Below are 22,889 nucleotides of genomic sequence, written 5' to 3'. Positions count from 1 at the left end.
AATAATTAACAAAAAACAAAAATTAACATCCAAAATAATTGTTTTATTATTCATTTAGATAGGCAAAATACATTATAATGAACTATTTCAATGAAGGAAATAATTTTTTGCTCGACTCCTTTATACAAAACTTCATTGATCTGAGACCATTTTGAAAAATGAAAAAGCTGAATGGATTAAATAATTTATTGATCTGAGTCCTTTTTTCTTCTACGCAAATCTTCTATAACAATTTATTGATTTCCTTTTAAAATCTTGGTCCTTTTGTCATAAAGGAAATCAATGAACTTAAGGAATTGCTACAGATGATGAAGAAAAATATTTCATTGATCCCCTTTTTGCTTTTATTTCAGTTCAATTGAAAGAGCTCAATGAACTAAATAATTCATTCCATTTTCCTTTTATTTCCTTCCAATTGCAAATGAAAGAGATCAATCAACTAAATCTTCATCTCACACAAATCTTGTATGACAGTCACCTTCCTTATGAAATCTAGGTCATTTTGCAAAATCAAAAGTTGTTAAAGACCTCCTTGACATGATTCTGAAACAGAAACACAATTTTTTTCTCGACTCCTCTATACAAATCTAGGTGTTTTTTCTCTTTTTCACTCTTTGGAGTATTGCTCTCTTTTTTACTACTTTGCGTTTTCTTCCTCCTATCTTCATGAACATACTCTTATAGAAACACATACTCTTAGGCTCTTAGCTTACTAATGAAATAGAACATTGAGTGAACCACAATATTTATAGATGAGCAACCATTAATATTTCAACAAACAAAGAGACATATAATCACTCAACCATTAATATTTCAACAACCAAGAAATACATAATCACTCGATCATTAATATTTCAACAAACAAAGAGACACATTACTACTCCACCATTAATTTCTCGGACACTTAAAAAGTCGTAAAACATCAACAAAGCATAATTAAGCAAGTGCGATTACTATGTCATCTTCAACAGCGCTTCCTTAAATATGTGTTGTTGCATATATTCACATCAACAATGCTTTCTATCAAATGCGCTCTTAAAAATAAATTATTCAAACCAGCGCTAACGTTACTGATGTTCAACAACGCATTGTCAAGAATGCGTTGTTGAAGTTACACAAATTGACAGTGCATGCTTTATTATGCATTGTTGATGTTCTTCCGCCTCATTTTCAACAGCGTCGTTCAAAATTGTATTATTGAATGCCCGTTGTTTATTAGGATATCTAGCATAGTGATAGCCGAATGAAATTCAACAAATATAGCATTCTGAATGAGATGTAAAGCAGACTAAAAAATACCATTAGGATTCCTAAAGATACCACCTCCTCCTACATGATCGGAGGTTCCATGAGCTGCACCATCAATGTTCACCTTAACCTAACCCACTTTTGGAGGCTTCCAAACAACTTTAATAATCTTTGGAGCTCTGTTGATATTTAATGAGATTTTGAAAGCTCTAAGAATGATGAACTCATTCAAAGATGAGCTACAAGAAGAAGATGAGTTTCCTATTAGAGAAGTCTCCCTTGTGATATTTGCAATGGCTTGACTCAAATATATCTTCCTAACCTCAAATCTAATTTGATTTCTGCAAAACCATATTGTACTTAATGTGTGTATAACACAAGCTAACAACACTTCTTTCACTTGAGAACTCCGGTAGTTGTTGCAAGCCAATAAGATGGAGGAAGTCGAAGATGTATCCAATTGGATAAAGAAAGTATTCATCAACCATTGCCATATGTCATTAGAAAAATGACAGTAAAAGAAGAGATGGTCAAAGTCTTTAGAATTTAATTTATAAAGACCGTAGATTGAAACCATATTACAACCTCTCTTTTGAAGATTGTCATCGATTAGGTATTTTTCTATTCATAACAATATCAAGGAATCTCAATGTTATGCTATATTTCTTATGTGAAATTATTTAAGCTATAGGTTTCTATTTGTTCAATTTTGATTATTGTGAGAAATAGTGTTCTATTTGTTCAAATTCTTCCATGATGAAATACTATTATTATGAGTAGTCACAATTTTTTTTAGTATTAATTAACCGTTTTATTGAAAATAATAGTAATGAATAAAAGCATTGGATGAACAAGATTAACCTTCTAACAATTATATGTCAAAATTACATATATCTAGTAATTTAAAATTATCAATCCACTCAATTTATATCTACATAGTAGATTAGGTTAAATTTAACATAACTTTCACATTATTTCTTCTTTTTATTGAATGAGATTTTGGGGTGACACAAAATCAAAACTTAATATGATTGATAAAAAAAACACTTAATTATTAAATATTACTTGAATTTATTTTTTTCAACCAGTTACATGAAGTGACACACTTTGTGAGATAGAATATGTGTTCCCGAGAGAGTAGGGGATGAGAGTGAATATATAGTTTTAAGGAAATTTTGAGAAGAAAAAAAATAATAATCGTGATTCAAAAAACTCCTTTAGAGATTTAATTTTTTTCCTAAATAAAAAAAAATCTTTAAATTAAATCAGGTCTAAAATAAAAACAATATGTAATTCTACCTTGTAACCCCACAAGTATATCTAGACCCTCCAACAAACCCTGTACAGTGTACATACAATCTCACAAATCCATAAATACCATTTTCTTATTATTTCTCTTACATAAATTTAATCAGGCTAAAAAGCCCAAAGTTATTTTTAGTTTACATTCAAGCGGAAGAAAGACAAATTACACAAAAAAAAAAACCGGCAAAACACACCAACTAGGACTGCAAATTGCATCTGAATATTGAAATGTTTCTATACTTTTAAGAGTGTAATATATATTATTTAAAATATTTTTTTTGAAGAATCAATGATTATTGAAAATAAATAGTAGATGATGTAATAATAGTGTATAAAAAAATTTACACTGTCAATGTATACATCTTTTTCTCTACTTTTAATAGCGATAATTATAAAAATGCCACATTTTTTGGTATAAAATGACTATTTTAGAATTACCATTAAAAGTGTATATACTAAACATAAAAATATAAATCAAACATCATTTTAAGAGAAAATGGTTCATAACAAGATTTCTTATGGTCACTCTATAAAAAAAATGAGTAAATTACATTGATACCCCATGAGTTTTAGTGAAATTACATAAACTACCCCTCACTTTTCTAAACTTACACAAACCTCCCCTAGTTTTGTACTTTCATTACACTGACAACTCATGTATAAGAAATAAGTGTAATATTTTAAACAAAAAATGTGATAAATGCAATTAAGTTAAACAAAACATGATATACTGTGTAGACAAGTCTAAATAATATACAAATCAATGTATCTTTATTATTTTTTGTTACAAAATGCATCAACAATTATAAAGAAATATTGTTTAAATCACTCTTATAATGTAGTGTAATGAACCAAAAATAATAAAGATACATTGATTTGTATAATATTTAGACTTGTCTACACAATATATCATATTTTATTTAACTTAATTGCATTTATCACATTTTTTGTATAAAAAATTACACTTATTTCTTATACAGGGATGGTCAGTGTAATGAAAGTACAAAACTATGGGAGGTTTGTGTAAGTTTAAAAAAGTAAGGGGGTTTGTGTAATTTCACTAAAACTCAGAAGGTGTCAGTGTAATGTAATATAAAAAAATTTATACAGATTTACCATTAACCTCCTAAGCATCAATGTTGAATATAAGACTTTTCACTAACCCAATGAGTCGTTTTGCTTCCAAAGGGTCATCATACTCTACCTCATGGTGTCCTCCTTCCTGAAAGTCACTCACCACATTCACACCATTTTCTATCATCAATTGGACTAAGTCTTTGGCATAGTCCACAAGTATGTCACCACCGTTCCCACTCACCAATACCCATATCCCTAGATCCTTAATCTTATATAGTTTCTTAGGGTCATTACCAACCCATAGATTGCAATACTCATGGTCACGGTTAGCACCAATTGGCAAAGCCAAGTCCCACATCATATCAGTTACACATAGTGGCATTACTTTGTTATTTATAAGCCTCAACTCTGATTCACTCCTCTTGGTCCCACCAAAAAATGGTTGCCTCAATATCAATCCACGAATCTTCAGTGGCTCAAGATCATCCACCTCTTCTGCTACATTTAGACTTCTACGTGAAAATGCTACTTATATATCTTTAAGAACCCAAAATGCTACTTATATATCTTTAAGATCAAACTGTTATTTTTTTTATTAGTCATTCTTGGGATACGCCATCTATAGGAGTGCTCTGTATCCTCTAAACGGATTTTTTCCCCAGTTTTTAGTTTTTGTTTCTTTTCTTTATGATGTACTAAAAAAAACTATAGATTCTTACCCAATCCATTTTTTGGTTATGGATTAAGTAGTTTTGTTAAGATTAAGTATTAGTTTTTTTGATAAATTAGGAATTTTTTTTTATTTCACCATAGCTATTTTATAATCATTAGTAAAAAGGTTTTTTTGTTAAAAGGGCAATAATTCCTTACACTTCAATGATAGATAATTATTTTGGGGAAAATGTTTTAACTTTTAAATGATGATTGAAATAAACACTTGGGTATTTAAATTTAGATCAGTCTAAAAATAAAACTAAAAACCAATCCAAAATAGATCAAAACTGTAAAAACTGAATGTATTTTGATTGTATCGGATTTATTTTTTAAAGATCAATCGATCCGGTTTTTTGTTTCACTTTTTGTATACAAACTGATCCAAACCAGACTGAAATTGTTTAAGTGTGTAGCCCTTTTAAATATCTACTAAACTTAATCGTAAGTCCAACTCCTGAAATTGTCTTGCTATTTTTTTGTTCTTTATTGTTGTTGTTTGCTTTTAATGTTGTTGAAGAATTTTTTTAATGTTATTTCAATGTTGCTAAACATTATTTTTTTTTATATTTTATACTTAATATTTAGTCATTTTTATGAGTTTTGAGTGTATATGCACTTTCATTTTTATTAAAAAACCTTATCCAAACCGAGCAGAAACGCACATAGTACTTGAACCGGATTGGACCGAACATCTTAATACAAATAGACTGGATCACATGTTAATTATGTATTTAGATCGGATGATTTTTTACCTAAAAACCGATCCAAATTAATTGCGAACACCCATACTCACTTCCTAAATACAATGCATCTTATCCATCATAAATACATGACATCTTATCCTATACTTGTCAATCTCATCCACTAATACACATAATAGAAAAAGATGTATGCACTAACTATATAAAAAAATTTATATTATTATTATATTATTTATCATTTATTTTTAATCATTATTAGTTCTTAGATAAAAATAATACAAATAAATGGTAGATGATACACTGATTGTATAACATTTTCACTACACAAATATTACTCTTCATAAACAATAGTAGTTTATTCAACCATTCGAATTTAACTATTTATTTTACCACAAATTAAATTACTTATATCTTTCATTTTTTTTATTATTTATTTTTATACGCATCTCAAAAAACTTAATATATAATCATAAGACAATTTAAACTTTATAATTTAATTGTAGATATATAAAACACTTGTCCATTGTAATATCTATACAATGTAAGTGTAAAAATTTATTTACATTATCTATCATTCGTTTAGATTTTTTTTTAAAGAATCGATCATACTTAAATATGAATAATTGATGATACAATGACATTATATAGAACTCATAAATTATCGGTGCATATATTTTTTTCTATAATCATTTTGCAACACTCCACTTCATTTATAAACCATTAGCATGTAAAATGCAATGGGTATCTGTATCGGCTGGTACATGTTGGTAACGAGTTCAACTCATCTCCAGTATTGGAGAAACCAGTACTGGAATATGAGGATGAGAACTTTTTAAAGAGTTTTTATTTATTTTTAACAGAAAATACCATGTAATCCTAGTCGTTAAAAAAACTTTTTTGCACATGTCATCATCCTATCCAGCGCTGGACTCCCCAGTACTGGAGAGGATCCCTTTCTGTTGGTAACACCCATAACAGGTTGTGTATGAGTCTTTGTTTTTAGACGCGTGAGTAGTTGAGATCCAAAATTTTAAAATTTGGTGTTGAATACGGCCAGATTTGAGTAATGATATACCTAGACCGACAATTCATGTATATATCTATATTATATCTAAAGAGAAAATATGGTGTAACTATCCATTATGTAATTTTTGCTTTCCTATTTTGCCCTTAACACTTTAATTTCTTAAAAAACATATAATCATATATAAACAATACCAACATATTAATCATTCTTTCACCTTAATTTGACAATTAAAATAAAGATATTTTAATTCACCAAAATAAAAATTAAACATACTATTTAGACAATGATATTATATTTGTTAATCCACAATTACGGAGTAATGTTATATTGTTGAATGAATGTTAGAGGTTTGTATTGTCTTATTTTAAATTATATTTTTTATAAAAAACATTTATATTTAAAAGATAATTTAAAGTAGTATCTTATACTTTAATTATGTTTTATAATAGTTATTGTCATTTTTACTTCTTTTTATTGTCTAAAATAACACACGTGATTATAAGAAACATCAGCCTAAATATATAAATTGTTTTCAATGTTTTAAAATATTTCATGAATTTATGAGTTCTAGTTGATCTGATGGGTACCCAAGAATTCATAGGTAATAGACCCAACTGATACTTGTACGAGTTTGGGACAAGTCTGAGTCCCAAAATAATCAACATAATAATAATAATAATAATAATAATAATAATAATAATAATAAATATCACTATGATAATTAGTGTTAGAGAATATCTGGATTTATAGAACATTATTTGTTTGACATATAGTTAGTTTTATTTATTTGAATATATCTATAATTTATGTTTATTTTGTTAGTTATTATTTGGATTATTGTTATATTAACATTTGTTTGACCACTTTACAATGATTTTATTTTGAAAACTAATACAATGTATTATCTATATACTAATAATATAAAAATTTATACATAAATAATGTATCATTTACCATTCATTTGTAATAATTTTATTTAAGAATTAATGATAATAAAATATAAATGAAAAATAATATATTGACAGTGTAAAATATTTTACATTGTTAACGTATACATCTTTTTTCAAAGTAATATGGGATAACTTTTCTATTTTAATTTCCTTTAATGTTGGATGGGTTTTTTAAGATATGTATAAAGATGTAAAATATAAAAAGTAAGTGAAACATGTAGATAATTTGTTTTATTATAAAAAAATTATCAAATTCTAATTTTATATATAATATTATACTTATAGTGTTAGAGTGTTTTATACTATTACAACAATACTATTCACCACTTATTTTTTTAATTATTATTATTTTTTAAATAAAAGTAATACAAATAAATTGTAAATAATATATTAATTATGTATAAATATTTACAATAGTAGTACATAAATATTATACTATATATATAAGAGATTCATTTACACCCAATGTAAATTACATTAGTTACACTCAATCGCAGTAATTCATTTTCTTAGATCCAACATATGAAATGAGAGAATGCAATAAGTGATGAGAGAAAAAAAAATCTTAAATAACTTTTAAGTTTCACTCATTTGGTCATTTGGATCTAAGAAAATGAATGATTGAGATTGAATGTAACTTAAATTAGATGTAAACAGATCTCTCATCGTGTGTATATATATATATATATATATATATATATATATGAGGAAAATGGGTCAGGCTCCTCTCCATTGATGAAAAGGGAAGTGCAGTTTTTCCCTTTAGTTTTAAGAGTAAACTTGTCTTATCATAATAAACATAAGGATATAAGTATAATAATATATCACATTTTTTTTTGTTTTTTGGCATTACTTGTCTATCATAGAAGTCTCATTAGAGGAAAATACATGTGAAATTACCTGCTTGATAGGCAATGGTGGTTCCAGCACTATTCCCCATTAAGTAACAATTGGAATAATCAACATATCTTATCAACCACTCATCTTGGCTTTTTGTAACCCAATGCAACGTTTCCATGGCATCATCAAACGCCGCCGGCAACCGGTGCTCCGGTGCAAGACGGTATTTGACAGAAGCCACAACAGCTTCATTGGTATCCGAAATCTCTACACAAAGATCATGGAACATGGTGTTACTAGCACTCCCAATAATGAAGCCACTACCATGGAAGAAAACAATGAGAGGTAGCTTTTTATGGTTTGGTGCTAATGCTATTCTTCTAGGTAAGAATAGTCGAGCCCAAGTGTTGTTTGATTGGTTAATGGTAACATCTTTGGAGAGAACAGAGATGGGAAGGGTGAGATCTGATGTAGGTGAGGTGAATGGATATTCCACCATGCGAATGAGAGTTTGATTATTAGGGTTGTAAACTAGTTTGAAGAGCTCATAGGGATTATCAGTGTTATTTACTTCAGATTGTGAAGAAGTTTGATTCGACATGGTATAGTTTGGGAGTTGGAAGTTTAATTACAATGAACTTTGCATGGAAGTCTTTGTTGCACTACCCACTCATTTATAAAAGGTGTGGGGGTCATACACTTATACATAATAATTCTGGGTGCCGGCAGTGTTATATCAAGAATTAGAATTCTATTGCCATTATTGTCTGCAGATCAATATTACATGGTACTACGTATTCAATTTTTATATATTTTATTTTTAGAATTAGAATGTATTTCTTATAATTTTTATGTATTTATGATAATGTTCAATTTAATGTGAAAGATATAATTAATTAATGTGTTGGTGATATTTATTTATGATTACATGGTCTTTTTGTAAAAATTAAATAATGTGAATGGCAAAATAGGAAATAGAAATTACACCATGGTGGAAGTTATACCATGTTTTGCCTTTATATATAGTATAGAAGTATAGATAGTTCAAATTATTGTTTTCTATATTACCAATGGTATCATTTCAATCTATGGTTAAGAAAATTAATTTTTTTGGTACATGGTTGTTTATTTTAAGAAGTTTTGCTCACATGAATTAATTTTTTGATTTTTTGGTCTTTCTGTGAATCTAGCGAAACCTTTTAATACTAGACTGGCGGATGAAGATCATCTGTCTCAAACAACGTCACACTCCATATCTGAAGTCAATTAGAGTATTCCATTTTATTACTTTTTGCTTTTAAAATTTTTATTTTATCTATGTGTTAATATATGATTGACTTGGGATAGAAAATAAGACATGTTGGGGCCCATCCCTAAACCGACACCTTTTATCTTAATCAAAAATCAAATCACAATCTAAATTTGTTACACCCTAAATTCTCAAAATAACATTGATTTGTTTAGTTGGGTGCTTGATTTGATTATTGTTATTACGAGCATTAATTGCATACAAGTTGAGCGCTTGAATATTTAATAGGATGTGATTGACTTTTAGATATTTATGAAATTATTGTAAAAATGTTTGTTCCATACTCATGTTTTGGGTGTATCTATATAATATAGTGTAGGAAATAAAAACATACGGAGAAAAGTATCACTTAATAATGTGATATGAGTAAAAGAAATAAAAAAAAGGAGATTGTGTAAAAGAAAAAATGATAAAAATGCAAGAGTTGTGAAAGCACCTAACCATAAAATAAGCAAGCAGATAGTTTAAATATTTAATAGTACATATCTTTTGGTTTTCTTAATGAAATAAATAAAATTTTAGAAGTTTATTCTCACTATCATACTCAACTTTTTAAAGGTTTTTTTTTATGGAGTACTAGCAATGACAACAAGATGGATTGAAATCAATTTCGTGCTTTCTCAACCACGAACAAAAAGTCTAAAACCCAAACTCAAATTAAGTGGACTTAAAAATAATGCTGTCATTCCTGAATCCGTTGGGTTTCAGGTAACTCAAAACATGTATTTATATGTATAGGTTTTATTATATGTATATATATAGGATTTATATATCTATTTATGTTTAATTTTGTAATTTAACATATATTAATTGGGTTCGGTGAGTATCAATTGTACTAAAACCGAAAGTTGAATTTGGGTAAAACTTGAACTCGAACTCAATAATAGAGATTGTTGCAAATGGAAAGGGGTTGAGTGCAGCAATGGAACAGGTCATGTACATAAGCTTCGCCTTCGTGGTTCTGGAACACATTTTTTATTAGGTGAATTCAATATTACTTCACTGCTAGAGTTGCAAAGTATGGAATATTTGGATTTCAGCTGGAATTATTTTAGTGCTAATAATATCCCAAAACAAATGGGTACCTTAACCAACTTAAGATATCTCAATCTATCATATAATAACTTTGGTGGGATGATTCCTTATCAACTTGCAAACCTATCAAGATTGGAGTATCTTAGTCTCGAAGGAAATTATCTAGTTGGAGCAATTCCTTCACAACTAGGGAAGCTCACACATTTAAGATATCTAGATCTGAGTGAGAATATTAGAATTGATGGACAAATTCCTTATGAACTTGGAAATCTCTCACAACTACAATATCTTAATCTTGGAAAAAATTCTCTTTCTGGAGCACTCCCTTTTCATGTCGGAAACCTTCCTATGTTGGAGACTCTTCAGCTCAACTCCAATTTTGATCTCAAAATTAATGATGGAAAGTGGTTATCTACTCTCACTTCATTAACAATTCTTGACTTGAGTGGCTTTTCTCATCAATGGCTGCAAATAATCAGCAAGCTTTTTCCCAGGTTAATAGAATTGAGGCTAAGTAGGTGTCAACTTTCTGATAATGATATTTATTCTTTATTTTACTTTTACTCCAATTCCAACTTTTCCACTTCTCTTACCATCCTTGATCTCTCTGAAAATATATTGACATCATCAACACTACACTTGTTGTCCAACGTCAGCATTAATCTACATGAGCTTTATCTTTCCGAAAATAATATTATGTCATTTCCTCCATATCTAAACTTTCCTTCTCTTGTGATCCTTGACCTCTCTAAAAATAATTTGACATCATCCATTTCTCAAGGTATTTCCAACTTCGGCTCCAAGCTTAAAGTGCTTCATCTAGAAAGTTGTGGTCTTTCAGACAGCAATTTTCGTGCATCATCTCCTTCCATTATGAATTCTTCATCTTCTCTTGACATCCTTGATCTCTCCTATAATCTGTTGACATCAGCTATATTCCATTGGATTTTTAATTTCACCACCAATCTTCACTCCCTTGACCTTGATGGAAACTTGTTAGAAGGTCCCATTCCAAATGGTTTTGGTACAGAAATGAGCTCCATTGAAGTATTGTCCCTTTCATTAAACAAACTGCAAGGCGAGGTTCCAGCTTCCTTGGGAAATATATGCACATTGCGAGAACTATATCTCTCAGGTAACAATTTGAGTGGAGAATTGTCAAGGATCGTACAAAGTTTTTCAAGGTGTAATAGACACATATTCCAGATTTTGGATTTATCATATAACCAGATCGCTGGAGCACTACCCGATCTTTCGATATTGTCATCTTTGAGGGAGTTAGATCTGTCCAATAATCAGTTAATTGGGGAAATGCCTAAAGGCATTGGATTGATGTATGAGTTGGAGGCATTGTACATAGATGGGAATTCTTTGGAGGGTGACATCACTGAATGGCATCTTAATAATTTGTCCAACTTGAAGGTCTTAGACTTATCGGACAACTCATTGTCTCTAAAGTTTGGAACCACATGGGTTCCACCTTTCCAGATACAAAGATTGGGACTAGCATCTTGCAAGCTGGGTCCTAGTTTTCCAAGGTGGCTTCAAACTCAAAGATACTTGAGCTTTATAGATATTTCTGATGCTGGGATTAATGACACTGTACCAGTGTGGTTTTGGAACAAAATACAATCTATAAGTGAAATGAACATGTCTTGCAACAATCTCATTGGTACAATTCCAAATTTACCACTCAAGCTTAGAAATGATAAAAGTATATATGTCATTTTAAATTCAAATCAATTTGAGGGTAGTGTTCCTACTTTTTTGCTACAAGCATTTACACTGGACCTCTCCAAAAACAATATTTCAGATTTGGATTCCTTCTTATGTGGCAAGATCACAACTACAAACATGCGCACTTTGGATTTATCAGATAACCAAATTAAGGGGCCACTGTCTGATTGTTGGAGACATCTGATTAACATGAAGTTTCTTGATCTAAGCAATAATAAATTGTCAGGGAAGATTCCACGGTCCCTGACCACTCTTTTTAACTTGGAAGCCTTAGTTTTACGAAATAATAGTTTCATTGGAGAACTACCTACGACTTTAAAGAATTGCTCCAATTTAGTTAGATTAGATATGAGTAACAATTTGTTGTCCGGATTAATACCCTCATGGATTGGAGATAGTTTACAGCAACTAAAAATATTGAGTTTGAGATTAAACCACTTCGTTGGGACACTTCCTTCACAAGTCTGTTATTTGAGGCATATTCATCTCTTAGATGTTTCAGGGAATAACTTATCAGGAAGTATTCCAACATGTGTGAATAATTTTACTGAAATGATAGACAAGAGTATACACTTATTTGGAATTGGAGTTGTCAAGGATAGACTGTTATCAACTAAAGTGCAATTTCTTGATATTTATCGGTCTAATGTGTTATTGACATGGAAAGGTCACGAACATTTGTTCCAGAATCCAGAGTTGCTTATCTTTCAAGCAATCATTTTTCAGGTAAAATACCAATTGAGCTTGGGCAATTGTTTGGATTAGTTTCTTTGAATTTATCAAGAAACAATTTGAGCGGAGAAATTCCTTCTGACATTGGCAATTTAAATTCACTAGAATTTCTTGATTTGTCCAGAAATCACCTCTCAGGCAGAATTCCTTCATCTCTTTCTCAAATTGATACTCTCGGCGTGTTGGACTTGTCACACAACTCACTCTCTGGTAAAATCCCTTTGGGTACTCAACTGCAGACCTTTGGTCCATCAAGTTTTGAAGCTAATCTAGATCTTTGTGGTAAACCACTTGAAAAAATTTGTCCTGGAAATGAGACACCAATAAAGCCTCAAGGAGCAGCAGCAAATGATATAGATGAAGAATCAGTGTTCTATGGAGCATTTTACATGAGCATTGGAATAGGAATCTTCACGGGCTTTTGGGGCTTAATAGGTTCAATTCTACTTTGGAAGCCTTGGAAAAATGCTTACCTCAAGTTCTTGGATAAACTGACAGTGAAAATTGTTGGGTGCCTTAGGTGACACACAAAAGCTAACAGGTACAAACAGCCTCTATCTTTCTAGTTCCTTGTTTTCTTCACTGTTGTAGTAACATAAATCTAGAAATTATTCTCATATGGACATGTCTTCTAATAACAAGGAAAGCTCATATTAACATGCATCTAATTTGTAGAAGTTCTCATATAATTCTTCATCATAAGCATATATAAATCATCGACCCCAACTCATACAGTTATTTCATTAAGTGGAGTAAGTCATTGAAAAAAAAATAAGAGAAGAAAAATTCATAATGGTTAAATGCTTAGGGATAATTATTTGGTTCAAATCATGTATGCATATTTTATTCTAGGAGCTTGCTCTGATAGGCTCTTTTTTTAGTTTATAATCAATTATAAATAAAAGTTAAGGATTGGAAATACTTAAGAGTCACAATAAAATTTTCTAATCAGGATTTTGTTTTAAAATATTCAACGTAACAGTTAATGATTCCCATTTCTTGCACCAGATAACTTTAATAGATACACCAAACATTCATGCCAAATGACTTAGTTTGACTCCTTGTGATAAAATTAACTTTAATGAGTTTTTTCCCTAACTGCCAACTTTGTTCCCTTGGATTTCCAAACAAAATCAAACTAATTCTGGTGTTTTCACTTGTTTTGAGGGACTGCTATGTACACAATGAATGATTTCCAGTAACATTTTAGTTTAGGTGTACTTTAAGTATATATGAGTACCTTGTTCTTTGGTTCATGCTTCTGTAATACTATAGTTAGTAGTTACTCATAAAGATTATTACTTTCATGCTCAATTACAGTTGATGTGTTAAATTCAGAGATATTGACTTGATTTAATAAGACACTATCAGTAAAACTTGAAACTCCTAAAAATACTAGTGGTTACTATAATTTAGCACCTCCTTAAATGGTTAGATGCATTTTCAATTTGAGTTTGATGAATAATGTTTTGTTATTACCTTTGACTTCACATTCATAATAGATGTTCCAAAAAATTTACATTTTATTGCAGGAGATACACTCTTCTGTTATGGCATGAAAACATAGTTTGTTACTGCAAGTTCCTCATATGTATTCTGTGTTGGAGGCTAAATAAAATCTAGTTTGTACCTTTGTGTTGGAGTCTAAATAAGATTTGGTTTGTACCTTTGTCATGAGTTGCAATTTTACTTTGATAGTTTTTTACGTTTCATCTTTAGGAATGCAATAATTTTATTTTGATAACCAAGGTTTAACAACTTTAAGTTGTCCTTTCTTGATGGACTTTTGGAGATATATGCAAAGATAAATTATAAAAAGTTAGTGATGGATAATTTGATTTGTTGTAAGGGAAGTTGTAGAATTGTAATCATACCTTTATCTAACACCACTTCACACCAAATCCGTACATGTTGAGAAGAATGCAGGATACCTCAATGCCTCCTGGTAGTATATCAGCTTCCCTTGCGTTAGAACTTTTCCAATATACTTCTGCTCCAACAAATTCCCCAAGCATGACATTGAAATTTGCATCAGTGGTTGAGCCTAACTTAACTTTAATATAAAATTGGTTATATAGTTGATTTTATTGCAGCTTCAGAGACATTTGTGGTTTTGGTGTAGTTTCTGAAAGTTTAATCATGTGTTAGTGATATTAGGATGTTTATGTTGTTTTAACTCTTAAAGCTTTTAAATTTGATCTTTTGAACTAAAATTGATATTTATTTAAATGTGGTAGCCCAGTGCAGTCTTATCCACCCAACAGAAATGTTGTTTTCAAGACTTGAAGTTGTGATTTCCATGTCATTAAACAACAATGTTATTATTGTGTCAAAGTTTTTCATTTGGTTAAAAGTAAAAAATGATGAAGGTTGTCGAAGTTGATATAAGTAGCTAGGTAGATTACATGATTTAATGATTCCTCCAATGGTTTGTGCACCTCCTCACATTAATTTGATGATGTAGTCAAATAAAATTGAGATTATATGTCTCAGAATGTGATAAAAAATGTTTTCATTGTGGTTTATGTATTTCAATCTTACATGGTAAGTTAAGGATTACATTTTTTGTTTCTAAAAGATTGAAGGCCTAACGTGACAATGCATTAGATGCAAAGAAAATTTGAGCTAGAAAAAAAGATCTCCCATCCATTGTTGTAGGGTTCTCTCTTCATGATTTGATTGAATAGGAATGGGATAATAGATGAATGCATATATCCTACTACCTTAGTCACTATGGCCTTTCCATGCTTACACCTCAATTAATGTCTTTGCATTTACTATTTAATTCCTCAAAGTTAGAGTTTGTTATATTAGTTTTAGGTATTTCAAAAGTTGACTCTAGTATTGTTCGTCTAAATAGAAATTGGGCCTCTGTTGAACATTTTCAAAAGTTGAGTCTAATATTGTTGTATTTGTCTAGTCTTATATTTGTTTTAGATATTTCAAAAGTTGAATCTAGTATTGTCCTCATATACAAGAACATTTTATTATAACCGAAGTTTTAGAGTTGATAAAGTGGCTGCTGAAAGGAATATGCTTGTGGACATGAGGATTGGGCCTCTATTGGGCATTTTCAAGGCAAGTCATTGATATAGGGTTAACTTAGGAACATGAGAATATGATTATGATTATAAAGTGATTGAGATCCTCGCCAATACTAGATATGGATTATGACATATGACATACACAAAAACTAAGGATCTAAACTTTTTTTTAAATTAAATAAACCAAAAACTTATAAATTTATCCTCTCACATTTCATTACTGAAGAGTCCAAGGAGAGGATATCAACTAATTATAATGATACTTAACCATCACCCTTTAGTAAATGAGATTCAAAGTTAATTTGGAGTTTGTAAAAGTTAAATATACAGTTTTATAAGGCTTGCACCTGCTAACATGAACAGAAGTTTGAATAGAAGTTTCAGCTGTAATGATTGAATCATAATTAAGAAATTGCTAGAATTTTTTATATTGGTTTCTGTAGGGTGAAGCAAAGAAAAAAACATTTTCCTCAGATAAATTGGTCACTAATTCTGAAATTTGTGCAATGGTTAACTTAATTCTATGCAACTTGGTGATTTTGACCCAACACATGTTCCCTGGTTTGGTCAATTAATTCATGTTTCATAAACCTAATGAAGTTGCAGGTCACTCATATTTTCTTTGTTTGACCTCATCCTCTGTTAGTGGATCAATCACTCAGGTTTGGTAATCTTTATTTAGACATGGCCGCATTATATATATAGCCTTGATGTATCTTATACTTTTTTCCCTTTCTTGCTACTAAGAATTAACCCAAACATTTGCTTTAGAACAAATAAGTCACTGAACCATAATCATATCCCATAGTAAATTATTTATAAAGGAGCAATTAAAATACAGACATATTAATTCTACACTTTTTTGAAGTGCAATTTTACATTCATTCCTCTTACGGAAAAAAAATTGTTCAATGACCCATTTGCAAGTTTAGTTAAATATATTTTTGAGATGCCTTTTCTTCTTTCTCACCCAAGATCTAACTCAACTCAAAACACACAAAAAAAATGCTTTTCATAAATATGGCAGATGACGATCATAAAAAATTAACAAATACGGTGACACATATTAACAATGATTTTTTTACATATAATATGTCTACGTTCAAAATCAAATCACCGAGTGTGTAAGGGGCAAAAATGAATTTAACCAGATAATATACATCCATCTAAAAAAATTAATTATTCAAACATGAAAGTTAACGAATTAAAGAAACTTCCGAAGTAAAATTAGTAAGTCAACAAAGCAGGCAAAAAAGACACGCACACGTTCTAGCCGCATATCTCTTATCACCGGCCGTAATAAAAGTCAAAAGAAAATAATTCTCAATAATTTGGAACTTCTTCAATTCTTCCGCAGTAAGTTAACTTTTATGTGAAAATGGATTACTTGAATCAATTGAATGTACCACAAATTCAATCTTGTGTCATTGCTTAGCTCATTCAACTAATTAAAGTACGAATTTGAGAGACATTGTAAAAACAAATTGAATTCACACAATTCTACACTATTCATTTATATTATTTATACAAGTTAATGATAATTGAGTGATAAATAATAAACTCACATTATAAAAACATTATTGCTTAAATATATTAGAAAACATGGTTATAAGGAATTTCTGGCCAATAAAAGTATATTCACTTTATTACGAATAGAAGCTTATCATAATATTCTTTTTTAGCCAAGCTTGCCGTCACTACTTTTCAAGTTGTCTTTACTAAATGTACGTGTAATGCATGTACCGTCCCATCCTTTCTTGATTGCATATTCATAATCGTCTAGTGGATGTTTTGTCACTTTGAAATTGAGAATTATTAATTAACCAGGGATTGGTTTCAACTGTAATAAATGAGTGTAGTAACTCATCCAATAATTATCTTTATAACAAAATTTGACTGAATTTTCTAATTTTTGTGGCATTACTCCTAATCTTAATGCTATGGTTGTTTTTTTTATATAAGAAAAAGAAATGTATTAATAAGGTAAGATGGACCCTTACTCATATAATGGATTTAAGACACAACTAAGAAAAGGACTATGTCTAAGATATGTTATAAGATGAAGGATTCTTACGACATTGAACAAAATTAAAATTGACATAATCGATAAAAGTAATAAATTATCTTCGTGATCTTATTTAAATTAAATCCATAAATAATATACAATTGACTCATATCCTTTTACTTTAAGAATGGTTTCCTACCTTATAAATCAAATTGATTGCCAAACCATTCCACACCCAAACAATCTCCAAAATTGAGTAATCTTTTGAATGAAATGCTCTCTCTACACATGTATTTGGTATTGCCACATGCGCCCCTAGCTAACCATGAATAAAAACCTATTCAAACATTTCTAGCAAATTCTATTGACTCTGGTTCAATTCCACAACAAGGACAACATAAATCATCAAAATCAAGGTGAATCAAATGTCTCCTAACTAAGTCATCCTCTGTGGCTATTCTATGTTTCAAAACTTCCCAAACGAAACAAAAGTCATTTGATCGAACACAATTTAGCTATGCCTTTTTCATGATATCATTAATCTCTTCCAATTCACTGTTATGCCTAACTGAGTAAGCATCCTTAGCTGAATATTCTTCTAGATATGTCATTCATCCACATTCATTCTCTTTGTATTTCTGAAATTTATGTTTGGACTCTATATATGGAAGTCACATATAGGAGATCAGATTCATTTTTATTTCTTTAATGTACTGATTATTGTTCCCATGCAATAAATTTGAAGGTGGAATTAATCTATTTTCTAATACACTTGGGGATATATATTATATGAAGTTTCACATTATCTAGCATTAGAATAGAGTAGAGTATCAATGTTATATATTGGACTCAAGCTCGTTGGTATAATGTGCACCATATAGAAGCATCAAATAGAAATACCCCATGAACATTTGATCACATATAGAGGTGTGCTAGAGCTTGTAATCTTATTCTCTAATAATATCTTGGTAGCTGCTTAGCGCTCCCGGGTACGTAGGTACAACTGGTCGAACATTGTTAACAAATTTTCTTGTCTTCTTCTCTTCTATTTATTTTATGCCCTTTATTTTATTGTATGACCAACACTGCCCAACGATAGCTTCCGCCGCACCAACAATTTGTATCAGAGCCAATTAGTAGACGACTCTTAGTCGAGATGTCAAATTATGGCAAATGAGGGTGAAAGATATATTGGTTGGACAAGATCTGTCAAATGCACTATGCGAAAATAAACAAGATGAGTTAAAGGAGAAGTAAACATGGCGGGACTGTGATGAGGACTATAGTTGTGTTGGATCCAGAACCCCGAAAGTCCATGTATTGAATTGAGACCAAGGTGAAGATAGAGACAAATGTGTTGAGTTAGATGTTGACAATATCTCTCTATATGGTGAGAGAATAATTTCATTTGAGATGAAAAGTGAGATATCCTAATGGCGTGTTTGTGACCTCATAGTGAATGATATTAATTGTCGTGTATCCACAAAAGCATAGAGACGCTGGTTGACTTTGATGCATGGCGTAAGACATTGGCTTGGATGTAGGGTGTGACATGGGCATTAGCTTGGATGCAAATGTGTGATATGGGAAATGGTTGACATTAATGCAAGGTGTGTGCTATGGGTATACTCCTTATGGTGGAGTATGATAGTTCTTTTGAACTATAATTTTCAGAGTAGACAATAATAGTAGTGGTTGAGGTTCTCCAAGAAAGCTTAAAGGTTCAGTGTGACTGAATATTGAAGAGTATGATTGTTGATACACTTTGGTGAAGAGGTTCTATATATCAAAAGATTTTCTAACAATAGATGGCTAGACGACGTGTTCAATATGATGGCGATATTGTAAGACTGAGATGACAACTAAGAGGGGGGTTAATTAGTTGTTTAAAACTATGACTGATTTTTCTGCACTATTCAAGAGTTAATAGCAACGAAAAATGATGTGCAGAAATAATCAAGTAAATGTAAAGAGATAAAGGAGAAGAGAGTACACATATGTTTTTATATTGATTCACCTTCTTGTCCACCGAAGGCTACATCCAATACTCTTGCAGCACAAGAGATTTCTTCACTAGATATTAAGAGTAGTGATTAAAATTTCTCACCCCGAGATCCCCTTGTACCTTACTCTAACACCTATATCACTCTTTGGAAAACACCATTTCCAATTGACTCTATCCTCTTTCTTATCACACCCTAGTGAAAGAAAGTAATTCAATACTTTGAATGAAGAAAAATGTTTAACAATGACAATGGATTGCCTTTACAAGATTTTGAAGTTATAAACTCTTGCAATCCAATAACTCAATATACACTTTAGTACTTAATGCTCATAAGGTTTGAATAACTTGCAATAACACTTAAGACAACTTTTCAATCTGAGTTGTGTTATGTATTGTGTGTATGAAATAAGTTTCAAAGCTTTTATATAGCCTTTCCAATCAACTTGAATACCTCTATGAAAAGGTAGGATTTGTTTGGAATGAAAGCTGTGTGGTTTGAATATGAAAACTGGTGTAACAACTCTCAGTAATCGATTACTTAATCAATGTAATCGATTACCCAACAAGTCTGTCCAACTACATAATTGATTTTAGCAGGTAGTAATCAATTACTCAAAAGGTGTAATCGATTACTCAACTGCTCTGTCCAACTGGGTAATTACTTACTGTGTTGTGTAATTGGTTACCCACATGGTGTAATCGATTACGCTTATCAATTTTTGTTGGTTAACTCATTTGTCACTCATGTAACCTGTTACTTAGTTCTGATAACCTGTTACTTAGTCACAATAACATGTTACTTAAATCTAGTAACTTGTTACACAGTATTTTGAAATTTGTTTTCATTTATACTCGTGTTTATCAATTTTCTTTTTAAAATACTTTTGAGCATTACTACTAAGTGTATAGATTAGAGTATAAGGATAAAAGTACCTAAATACTTATATTCTAATTTCTTGAAGCTTTGTCTTCATAAGTATTCTTCATTTTCTTCTTTTATGTGATGTTGGTGTCTTCATCAAAACCTTGTCAAGGTCAGGAGTCAGATCTTCTTCACAGATACGGGAAGTTACACTACAAGTTTGGAGAGCTAGGATTTTTGTAACATCATCAAGGATACCTAGAGACGTAGGCATAATTGATCAAACTTCATTAACAAATTTTCTTATCTTCTTCTCTTCTATTTAATTTATACCCTTTATTTCATTGATTATAGAAAATGCTATGAAATGATCATGTCGGACACACCAAAACACTTCATTAGTTAACAACAACTTAGCACGCAGGGATGAGTTGGGAACACATCCGTCTGACCCTAACAAAGTAGCTTATACACAAGAGTCTTTCATACTCATATTCCAAGCAATCCAAGTGTTTTATGTCATTGATCCCTCTAAGAAGACTTTACCAATGGTTCTCCAAGGAAGGAAACTATCTTATATAGTCATTGATCAATATGAGGATTCAACTCAAAATAATTATTCAATAATCTTCATGTATTTATGTTCGACATGTATCTGATATCGATAGTCTCTAGTACTTCATCGATACATATTCATAGTGTATCAAATTTATATTTTTGAAAAATAAATAATTTATAAATCTGATATTTTCTGGATAATCTTTGCTACTTTAAAAATATTTTTTGGATACTTCATAGACATCCAAAATATCACACAATAACATTTGAAAATAGAGAAAGGCATAACACAATCAATTAAGTAGAAGAGAGAAACATAATATACAATCTACCAAGTGGACTTGTATCAAATAAACATGCATATTGCATATAGAATAAATAGAAAATGCATATGCTTAATCTTGATCATCAATTACATGTGATTGATCATCTTATCGCAATATGATTTTCATTTGTATTTAGCAATTTCTACAAAATATGTTCCTTATTTGAATATTCAATACAATAATTATATGTTTATTATGTTTTACGGATTTTATGTATAAATTTTATATGTGTACCCCAAACGTGTCGTATCTTATATTTTTAAGAAAATGTGCATCGACGTATTAGATACTTGTTATATTTTTAAGAAAATATGTTCCTTATCGATATTGGTGCTTCTTAGGTTACTATCTTCAATGATACCTACATCTCTTAATACTTGTTGGATTTGTAGGGAATTAGTTGATGTAGAAAAGAGTAGATTTATGGTTATATTTTTGTCTATTGTCATTTCACCAGCAGTTTATAAAACAAATATTTAAAATCGGTTGAATAAAAAAAATTAGATAGCATACTTCATAATCGATTAAGCTAAAAGGATCAATTTGTAAAAAAGACTCTCAAAATCGGGTAAAATAAATAACCGAATTTGAAATCATACTTTTGAAATCAAGCATGAAAATAAGTAGTTTAGTTTCTCTTTTTCATATTGGACAATCACTCAATTTAGAATGTTCTCCTTTTCTCATCACTCAGAACCTCATCCTTGATGTGTCCGATTTCGAAACCTTATTTTAATTAATTTGAATTTTCTTGTTAGGTCTTTGTAAATATGATGGTTGTTTTTCATTTTTAGTAATAAATGTGCTTTTTCTTTGACAATGGAAAAACAAAATATTTTATATAAATGAGACTAAAATCATATAAAATTTATCAAGAAGTATATAATAATATCAACATATTCACCTCCATCCACCTCTTGTCTGTTTTCTCTTCAATTCCCTTTTTATTTTTCTTCAACTTACCCTCCACTCCTTCACGACTCTCCATTTGCTCCAAAGTCAGTAACACCTTTTCTTTTAACACATCTTGTCCCTTGATCACTCATACATGAATCACTCCATTCATCCTTATTCTGTTGTCCTTAATTAGCAAGTTCAACGGGAAAGCAAAAAAACTAGGCTTTGTAGGGCCTACCACTGCCTCATCCTTATTCATCCACACGTCACTATTTAATATCTCTTATAAGAAAAGAAAATGTCAATAATATTTATTTTAATTTGCAACATATATTGTCAATTGATTGCTATACTCACGCTAAATAACTTAAGAATACCATAGAACTACATTGTCCACATAAAATCCTTAATTATTTATTATTTATTTAAATGATTATCTTATGCATTATTTGGTATGGAAGATTTGCTCACCACTAAAACTAGTTTTCAGACAAGGATCATGTTTCTAAAACAACAT

The 22,889-nt window shown here is 30.3% G+C and overlaps 1 protein-coding gene and 1 pseudogene across 1 annotated transcript; one reads left to right on the top strand and one right to left on the bottom strand.

Annotated features, from left to right (window-relative positions):
• Positions 1 to 14,288, top strand: part of LOC109352299 — a 30,892-nt pseudogene extending 16,604 nt beyond the window's left edge.
• LOC109352300 (carboxylesterase 1-like) lies at positions 3,645 to 8,530 on the bottom strand. The gene is made up of 2 exons (XM_019594222.1): positions 7,923 to 8,530; positions 3,645 to 4,140 (listed from the first exon to the last, which is right to left on the bottom strand). Exons 1-2 carry the CDS (start codon positions 8,461 to 8,463, stop codon positions 3,680 to 3,682), a joined length of 1,002 nt encoding a protein of 333 aa, XP_019449767.1. The 5' UTR covers positions 8,464 to 8,530; the 3' UTR covers positions 3,645 to 3,679.

Source organism: Lupinus angustifolius, chromosome LG07 (genome assembly GCF_001865875.1).
Source record: "Lupinus angustifolius cultivar Tanjil chromosome LG07, LupAngTanjil_v1.0, whole genome shotgun sequence".
NCBI classification, from domain to species: Eukaryota; Viridiplantae; Streptophyta; class Magnoliopsida; order Fabales; family Fabaceae; genus Lupinus; species Lupinus angustifolius.
This window is presented reverse-complemented; position numbering and strand designations above follow the sequence as displayed.

Excerpts from the sequence above, each read along its gene's own strand:
- LOC109352300 (XM_019594222.1), bottom strand. The coding sequence starts at position 8,463 with ATGTCGAATCAAACTTCTTCACAATCTGAAGTAAATAACACTGATAAT. Across the intron at positions 4,141-7,922 it reads CACCATTGCCTATCAAGCAG|GTCTAAATGTAGCAGAAGAG; the intron begins GTAATTTCACAT and ends TTTCACGTAGAA.